The sequence below is a fragment of the Acipenser ruthenus genome, chromosome 3 (genome assembly GCF_902713425.1).
Source record: "Acipenser ruthenus chromosome 3, fAciRut3.2 maternal haplotype, whole genome shotgun sequence".
Lineage (NCBI taxonomy): Eukaryota > Metazoa > Chordata > Actinopteri > Acipenseriformes > Acipenseridae > Acipenser > Acipenser ruthenus.
Genome location: NC_081191.1, coordinates 36,830,494 through 36,840,562, shown reverse-complemented (window position 1 = coordinate 36,840,562; position 10,069 = coordinate 36,830,494). Strand labels below are relative to the sequence as shown.

General features: G+C 38.1%; 1 protein-coding gene across 2 annotated transcripts; it reads right to left on the bottom strand.

Annotated features, from left to right (window-relative positions):
• Positions 1-1,378: 1,378 nt before the first annotated feature.
• On the bottom strand, positions 1,379-9,510 carry LOC117435520 (uncharacterized protein KIAA1143 homolog). 2 transcript variants are annotated; one of them, XM_034058777.3, is made up of 4 exons: positions 9,492-9,510; positions 8,321-8,440; positions 5,766-5,910; positions 1,379-2,899 (listed from the first exon to the last, which is right to left on the bottom strand). In XM_034058777.3, the coding sequence occupies exons 2-4, from the start codon at positions 8,426-8,428 to the stop codon at positions 2,682-2,684; spliced, it is 471 nt and encodes a 156-aa protein (XP_033914668.1). In that variant the 5' UTR covers positions 8,429-8,440; positions 9,492-9,510; the 3' UTR covers positions 1,379-2,681. The 2 variants fall into 2 exon arrangements, with proteins under 2 accessions (XP_033914668.1, XP_058868833.1); XM_059012850.1 differs by lacking the exon at positions 9,492-9,510 and adding an exon at positions 8,551-8,638.
• Positions 9,511-10,069: the final 559 nt, after the last annotated feature.

Sequence of the window (10,069 nt, the reverse complement as noted above, 5' to 3'; positions counted from 1 at the left end):
AGGTTAAAACCAGTAATGTTACTGGTTTTGAAAGATAAAACCAGTAAATATAATATAAGTGTGTCATCCTTGTAAGCATGTAAGTTCCTGTAGTTGGTTTTGGCAACTTCATTGCTTACCATGTTAGCTAAATAAATACATTCTTAAACGCACCTGAGCCTAAGGTTTGAAAAATGTATGTTCGTTTTCAAATTTTTTTTTTTTTATGTTTAAAGAGCAAGTGGCTGCCGGGGGTAAACCTCTAACTTTTGTATTTATTTATTTTTGTTTTCAACTAAGTTACCACGCTACAATACTCTTATTTCATAATACGCATTATATAATATAGTATAATTGTTTAGCCATCTATATTAAAATTAAACCTGACATTTGAGTATCACATTGATCAAGTGCTAGAGTTGAAGATGTGATCGACAGAGTAGATCGGGTCACAAACAGGGCAGGAACAGGACCTGATTGTCCATGTAGGGACAAATAACATATGTGAGATGTTAGGAAGGCCAAAAGAGGTCTAAAAAATATTGCCAGTGATGCTGAACATAATCCTACAAAATTCTTCCAATATTATAAAAGTAAAATAACTATGAAAGAGGAGGTTAAGTATGATAACAAGGTTTGTGAGGACTGCAAAATATGTGATGTATCAAACCAATATTTATTGAATGTTTTCACCAGAGAGAAAATATGCCACCAGTATGCCTACAGGAGCTAAACAAATAACAACTCTCCGGGGCCAGATTATATTTATTCAAAGGTGCTTTAGGAAACAAAGGTAGAAAGATGTAGACCACTGGCTATTATCATGAATGGTTCTATAGAAACAGATGAGGTCCCTGGACTGGGAGCTTGTAAATATTGTGTCATTATTTACAAAGGGGACCAAGACAGACAAAGGTAATTATAGACTTATTAGTTTAACTTCTGTAACATGCAAAATGAAGAAAGCAATATTAAGAAGTACGCTTGAAAACTATTTATACAGCAACAAGGATTCAGAAGAGGGAGGTCATGCTTAACTAACCTACTTGAATTTTCTGAGGATGTTACAGCTAATGTAGATGATGGCACACAGCCTCCTATATGGCATATATACATGTCAACTGGATTTGAATGGACTTAGAATTTGAAATAACATCCCACATTTTGGTGTGATAAATTGAGTAAGTGCTCCCCAATTGTATTTACTGCAAAAACTAACTGTCCTGTTCAGACAGCATACAGCAGTACAGCTATTTGTCCCTGCAGTGTGGAATTTACTGGAAATGATGGGAAATATTTGCACGTTGCAAACCAATTCATATACCCCAATACATACTCACTAGGTCAGTCTTAATTTATCATCCATTCACTTGTAGAAAAGGCTTCAGAGACACTCAAATAAACTGAAATACCTTGTTTTATTAAATCAAGTAGTGACTACTGATAAGAGAAGATTCAAGATCTTCACCTAAATATCCAGGAGCAGACCTAGGACAGCATTTCCATAGGCAACTCATAAATTATGCTCACAAGCTCTTAGATTGAGCCCCCTTGTTCTAGAATGTTCGAGAACGTTCTTTAACCCTAACAACAGCCAGTTGATATTATAACTGCCATGCTGATGCTGCCCTTGGCCCACTCCAGTAACCACATTCCAGATAACAACTTACAAACATTAAAAAGTTAGGGAAAGTTAGTCATATGCCATACAAAAAAAGACAGTAATATAAAAGTTTCAACATACATCTGCAAGTATTAAATGACAGCTTGTCCCATTAAACTCTGGAAGTTACATCTAAAACCCACATGGAAATGCTTGCCAATTACATTGGATCCTATTTCTCCTAATCCAAATTCAGCATTGTAAAATTAAGCTTCTTTATTCATATCACAGCAAAATAAAATAAAAAACACACACCCATATCACACATTCAAGATACTTAAACCAACAGAAAAAAAAACAAAACATATTTAAACATAAATTTGATATGTTGAATAATATATCCCCAGCTCCTTTATAGAAGCTTTACATGTATTTACATCCTATGAGCAGAATATTAAAATCCTTCCTCATTAACCTTGAAGACGTGCCTAGGCTGCGAACGCATCGTAGTGCCACGTCGATAACTGTTAACAGAATCTTATCAGTTTACTGTTTGCAACTATAGTTCTAAAGGGACAATTCATAAAACACACATCTTTCATAATAGTGGCCATCTGACACCAACCTGCTTGTCAGCACACATCCCCATCTACTGCAGATTCTTAACTTCTCTGCCAGAATTAGTGTGCAAGTGGTCTAAAACATGATGCTATTATTAGGTTCAAGATCATTTTTACTGCCTCTCTTTTCATTTCTAATACAGTTGATGTACATCACTATAACATAAGCTAGTTTCTCCTACATGTCAATTGTTTCTGTATTTTCAGAGTTAAGAAAACGTATTTAGATATGAATAGTGTAATTGAAACAGATAAGGAGGCAGTGACAGATACTGGTACTAAGTAAGGGTGGGACATGTATATTAAAACTTTAGTTACTAAACCTTTAAGGGCTGGTTTCAAAACCCCCAAACATCAATCAGGGTCCGTGAAACCAATTATCAGCCAGTTAGTCACCGATTCCTCCAAAAAACACATCCACTTTTAATAATCAAGCTCATCAAAATGCTACAGGACAAGACACCAGTCTTGAAGGTGAGCTAGTCTTCCTCCTCATCGTCCCCGAAGGAAAGCAGGCTGCTGTTTTTCACTTTCTTCTGCAGGTTCTCCGTGGCGGTTTTGGAGTCATCACTGTCCTTCTTTTCATTACCCTTTTTCTTTTTGCTTGAAGTCGCTGTGATGCGTTGAAATTTGTTGTCTGAAGAGCGCTTGACAGGCTTCCTGAACATGATCTTACCATCTGCAGAGGCGTCGTCTTCTGCAATAATCAAGGGAAAAGGCACAATGAAAGTCAGGACAGAGGGGTGGGGTACAGTGCTGCTTCTGGGTGCTTGGAGTACTAAAAGAAAATGTATACACATCACTAAAGACACACTGCATTGCCAGTTTATTACTCTATTTCACTATTTGTTTTTAGAATATCAGACAAACATTCCAATTAGTTTTAGTTAAAGTTAAAATTACACTTACAGCTAATGCAACAGATGTAATTACCAAACTACAGGCAATTCCTAACATTACATTTTTAAAATTGAAACTGTCATTTAGTCTATGTACTTTCCAAACATATTTTCACATCAGCAATGGGGTTATGACCTCTCCCGTTAATCCATAGCAACTCCAGTGAAAGTTACAAAATGATAGGTTTAATAATAATGAACTATTATTAATTATTAGCTGTATTCCTGCATGTATGTGAGCTATTGTCCTTTCCTTGCACGATTTAGCAACATCTGTAAACCAAGCTCACATGAATAGTATGATGTGCTATTCAATATACTTGATAGACAGGGCCGGGGCTAGAGGTAGACAACATAGGTGGCTTCCTAGGGCACCAAATAATGGGAGCACAAACAAAATTGTGTAAATAATACTGTCCTGCGATAGAGATGTATAGATAAAGTCTAATCAATCAAAGAACCCTCTTGTTAGCATATCCAGGCCAGCCTTGCAAGGGTTAAGAGGTTTTTTTTTGTAGTTATGATCAGTTATTAACATCCTACTCTTCTGCATACTGAATACATATTTAGGTTTAATATATGTGTGTGTATATATTTTTATTTAAAGTTATTTGCTATATAAGGGACATTTATAGTTTTACACTTAATATGTGCTTACTTGTATGTTGTCATAGGTGCTGTTACTGAATTTGTTTGTCTTTCTTTATTGAGATACATATTTCCTGAAACTGGACTGTTTGCTTTCTTGTATTATTTTGGGGATGAGATTATTTTTCTGAAAACATCACTTTTCAGTGTTTACATGACTTGGAACAGATCATCTAAATACCCTTCCGATAAATTGAACTGTGTACATGGATTTAATTTTTTGGAAAACGTACAGGATTTGCGCATACGCAGTAGTGACTAGGATGGGAACAGACAGGGCTTAGTTCAGTCTGCAGACGGAGGCATGAATTAGGTATTTTAGATTTAGCGAAGTTGTAAATTCTTATGCTGTATTCTACAGATTATTATCCTGTACATCTCTCATGTTCCAATTCCATAGCATGTGCAAACTGTCCAATCCTTGCAATAGCTCATCCTTTTCTTCATATAAGCTACCTTACCTTACATAGGGTACTGTAAATTCTCAATGTATTTTACCTAGCTAGAATTCATTTGCTGCACCAACAGTATAAGCAATTTGTGTGAACAACCATAGTTGTAATAATGGAGTTTTCTTTTGATCAAATACTACTTAAATTAGTATATAACTTTATCCATAACTAAACAAATGGAACTGTGTAAACTGATCAGTGACTGAAATCTGACTGACATCCATTTAGAATTATTTTATCGACTTGTTTGTATGACTTGATATCGGAATAACTTTTCGGAAAACTATATATTACGAAAAATAGCAGAATTCTTATGTTCATGTAAAGACACTGATTGATGGATTTACAGACACTGATATGGTAGCCCAACTACCATATCAGTGGGGGGCTTAGGTCGGCCAGGGTGTCCTCATTTCACCTTGCACCAGCGACCCCTGTAGACTGGCCGGGCACCTGCGGGCTTGCTTGTAAACTGCCCAGAGCTGCGTTGTCCTCCGACGCTGTAGCTCTGAGGTGGCTCCATGGTGGGTCTGCAGTGTGAAAAAAAGCGGTCGGCTGACAGCGAGGTCCTACTGTAAGTGACTCTGCAGCAGTATAGTTTACCACCTAGTCTCTGTAAGTCGCTTTGGATAAAAGCATCTGCTAAATGACTAATTCATAATAGCTTTAAATTTGCAGGAGACTAGTTGAGATAGTGATAATTGTGTTATAAATATTAAAGCTATCAGTTTAGGGAAAGAATTTGAATAAACGAATCGCTCTAGTACAAACAGCTGAGTGTAAAGGATGTTGGGAAATCCAGGGTTAGTGCCTCTGTGTATTTAGTGCTGTTTTGGGACTACAGATCTTATGATGCACTTTGAGTTGCCATAGTGAAAGCAATGGATAATGCATCGCCATGCAGAAAAAGAAAAATGTTTCTTCCCCCTTGAAATTCGTATTAATGACAATTGAATATTAGTAGTGTTTCAGAGCAAAGCAATGCTTTGAGTAGAATGAACTGATGATTTTTTTTGTTGATGATAATATTTATTCTGTCTGTCATTGTGCTTGGCTGGACAATTGGAAGCACTGCAATGCCTCTCCTTTTTTTAAAAAAATAGGGTAAATGAGTGTCGGGGGTGGGATTGAAATGTGTGAGCATAGGAAAATCACATGAAAAAGCTACAGTAGGAATTCTGGAAAATGTTTAGTATGTTAATTAATAAGCTCCTAGTTAAATTTACTGTCATTTCTGACTTGCCATGCCTGAGTGATCAACTCAGGGATTGATTAGCTAAGGCTAGAGAGAGTGAAGATGGTGACTGTACCTGCTGTTTAGCGGTGTACTGATCTCCATGAATTATCCAGTAAACAACCTCAGAAGAATCATTATTTAAATCACTTCAACATGAAAAATAATATTTTGAATATGTTTAAACCTATTCACCAAGATTTACCAGTAACTAATGAGATTTTAACCATTATACACAACAGTCAATAGTTCTTTAGTTTCTAACCCGGAAGGGGCTCCACCTCAAAGTTAACCTAGTGCCAGCCCTGTTGATAGATTAAATATACTTGCCCTCCTTTGAGCTTCCATCAGTGTCAGTTTTGATCTTCATTACTTCCTCTGCAGACAGATCTCCCTTCTTCAGAACCACCACTTGGGGCAGTTCGTCCTCCCGATCGCTGTCTCCATTGTCATCTAGAACGGGCATGTCCTGTCTCTGGAGAGACGGAGAGACAGAGAGAGAGAGAGAGAGAGAGAGAGAGAGAGAGAGAGAGAGAGAGAGAGAGAGAGAGAGAGAGAGAGAGAGAGAGAGAGACAGAGAGACAGACAGAGAGAGAGAATCAACTCACATTAGTCTAACAACATCACAAAGTTAAATCAGCGACCGATCTCTAAATACAACTTTTATATTTACAGAATGACTAGAGATGGTTAAAGCTACAAGAAGTTGTCCTGGGGAGGGGGTTCTTATTACCAGTAAAAACACCCAGTAAGAAACATCAAAGAGACTGCTGTCGGTAGCTTTAAGAAAGATAAATATTTGTATTTTACTGAACGTTAGTTTAAAGAAAGGAAAATGGGTAATTGCACTAAATATGTTTCGCTACTACTGTGATAGCACTGCAGGGTCATTCCATAACAAATAGACCCTAAAAAGTTGGATTTTAAACCCTATCGTCACCGATTTACACCAAACTTAGTCCTTAGGGTTGTTTCAGACAAAAAATTGCAAATTTACATTTTTATATTGATCAGGTCAAGGGGTCAAAAGTTAGAGAGGTCGAAATGTGTTTGATGGCAGTGGTGTAGTCGAGGGTATACGCAGGTAAGCGGTTTAACAGTTTTTTAATTAGCGTTTACCCACTTCTCATATAAGCAATACAGAGTTTACTCGTTTCTACTCTCCTGTGATATGCAAATCCTGGGTTAAATACAAGATATTAAACGGTGAGCGTCTGTGTTGTGTTGCTGCTATGTGCCAGACTGACACCTGAGAGCTCTCAGGTAGAACTGTGGCGCAAGCAGGGGTGGAGTGGCCACTGGACTGCATGTTCTCTGTGTGTGTGTGTGTGTGTGTGTGTGTGTGTTTCAGTGTTCTGGGATTGTTTTTTTTATGTTTTGTTGTTAGACACACTGGACCTGCAGCACGGTGCTAGCAGCCTTCATCCTAGCCCGCGAAAGGAAGCGCACTGTCGGGTCTGTGGCTTTTCACATTAACAGCACCCGAGAGGTGTGTCATTTTATGCATGTCCAGTGTCTCACAGAATATTAACAGTACATAAAAAAACAATCACAGAACACTCACATAAAAGACAGTCCAGTGCCACACCCCCCTGCTGGCGCCAGTTCTGACAGAGCTCTCTGGCGCAGCAACACATCAGACGCTCACCGTTTAATATCTTGTCTTTAACCCAGGATTTGCATCACAGGAGAGTAGAAATTAATAAACTCTGTATTGCTTATATGAGAAGTGGGTAAACGCTATATTGCCAAAATTAAATGCTGGTAAATGCCGCTTACCTGCACATACCCTACACCACTATCATCTACCACATTTTGACCTCTCTAACTTTTGACCCTTTGACCTAATCAGTCTAAAAATTTAATTTTCCGATTGTTTTCCTGAATCAACCCCAACCCTGTGTAACCTGGGTCAGTCCGTATTGTGTCACGGACAGACCCAGCAAAATCTGCGGCCGTAACAGTGGTAAAAATCCTACTCTGGTAGTAACATCTACAGATAGGCTTTTTTTTTTTTTTTTTTTTTTTTTAATTATTGCTAAATTATCATAAAGCGCACCGATCTATTGTGATTAATCTGAAAGTAAATTAATTTAGGAATGCCAGACCTATCAAACGGGAATCCAGTAGATTACGTCAGAGTACCAAAATAAAGTTGGCTGATACCCATAAACAAAATGATTTTGGTGCGCCATATGGCTGTTAAAAAAATCTGACCCATACCACTGATAATGATACAATAAACTGAGAATCTTAGACACTAGTGGAGGAGGCGTTACCTGCGCTGGCTATGTGGGCACAAAGTGCCTGGTTTTCGCGCTGAAGAACGGCTCAGAATGTGCGTAAAGCCTTCCTCCAGCACGTAAATAGCGCGAAAGTGAGAACTGGGCCTAATAATGCGAATAAACTAAACTACTGCACTGATCTGCTGTGATGAACGCAAAACAATCAAAGGCTCCTGCTGACAGATTACCACTCTACTTGTTCATGCCTATGGCCACTGACATAATCAGTCAATAATATTAGATTTAGATACGAGACCCGCTTGCTGAAACTAGTGTAAACCCCCAATGCCTGGGTTCCCTTTATGTTTTCAAGACAATTTATGTGCTGTGTTGTTTTTAAGATTTTAAAACATTTATATAACTGTACCTCAGCCTAGCTTACTAGAATGGTGATTCATGTCTATTACTGTGCAGCTGTCAAGTGGTGTAATTCAATGCGATAGGTCACAAAATAAGACTACAATTAAAAGTGCAAAATACAACGACACTATGAAATACAACTGTGATTTAAAAACCTTTCCATCGTTAAATTTAATGTATGGTCTGAAGTTAACACACAGAATACAAAATCAAAATGGTTTGTTCGTGTTGCGTCCATACCTTTGTATCCACAGTCGGTCCTTCTTTGTAACCAACGTCATTTTTAAATTTCTTCAGAAAAGTAGGCTCTGTAGGTTTTACCCACGACACGTTACATTTCCTACTCATTCCTAAATGATTCTGTAAATACCAAAACAACGAGAGTTACTTTAATAGTCTACCAAAGCAGCATCGCTCTACTTCGACAACTTTGTTTGCAAGACACGTAAATACGCCGGGAACATACATACGTCATTTCCTCAGCAACGGACTTAACGACCACAAGATACTCTTCTTCTTTTTGGTTAATGGCCACCAAGCTTCTGCCGAAGCTTATTGTCGCCACCTATTGTTTGTTTTGATTATCGTTATTGTGAGCCCAACACTTTTTGATTCCTGATTTATTCTTTTTTTTATGACCGGTTAAATCTCCTGTAATTAATTCCCTATATACCTGACCATACCCCTATCTATTCTATTACCATCCCCTATACCGTCCCTAAAAAAAATATTCTGAATATTCAAAGCCCTCAACTCTTCCCCTACCTCTAATCTCACTTCCCTATATCTAGCATATTCAACCATCAGGTGTTCCACAGTTTCCATAACCCCACATCTCATACATAACCCATTCTCATGCGCTCCAATTATAGAAATGTTCATTTAAAGTTGAATGTCCGATAACAGTATTATTATTATTTATTTCTTAGCAGACGCCCTTATCCAGGGCGATTTACAATTGTTACAAGATATCACATTATTTTTTTACATACAATTCCCCATTTATGCAGTTGGGTTTTTACTGGAGCAATCTAGGTAAAGTACCTTGCTCAAGGGCACAGCAGCAGTAGTACCAGGGATTGAACCCACGACCCTCTGGTCAAGAGTCCAGAGCCCTAACCACTACTCCACTCTGCTGCCCCTCCTGTCTATTCCCTCCATACCATCCTTCCCGCAAACTGACACTTGTGATTTATATCATTCACGCCCTTTTTTCCCTATTCCACATATTCTGCCATTCATTCACTATATATTTTTTTTCTATTATTCTATAATACTCCCTTAACCCATAATGAAGACTTCACTGACATTTCTGCGAACCCATCCGCCCTTTCATTCCTATATGCGCTGGAATCCACACAAAAACCACATACAATCCTAAATACACACATTGTGACACGAGATACATTACCTCCTGTACTAAATCACGTATATCACCTTTTCCTTCATTCGCCTGTAGCCCTGATAACGAATCTGAAAAAAATACTGCCCTCTCTACCTTAACCTCTATAATCCATTGTAATGCCAAATAATCGCTATTAGTTCAGGCGTCATAATAGACACGCAAAATACTCGACTCCGCCTTTACTTCTTAATGGATATGATAGGTGCGTTCACGGAGATCATTCTGCGCAGATTTTGTGCAGAATCTGACTAATTTAGCCAATGGGTGCGTTCACGAAGATCATTCTTACAAGATCATTGGCTAAACTGGTCAAATTCTGCACAGAATCTGCGCAGAATGAACCCGGTGAACGAACCCAAGAGAGTGCGAGGTATTTTTTCTATTGAGACTCACTCAATGGAGCTGCGTCATTTCCCAGATTACTGTAGATGTTAAAAAATAATTTATTTAATAGAGAAAACGGCTACATTGGAAAATGATGACAGTACGTAATCATTATGAAAAAAGGCTATTTTCTGAGCACAAGCCCGTACTATTGCGCCTGCGCAGACATATAGCGCAACAGATAACGGTCGTGTTCTTAT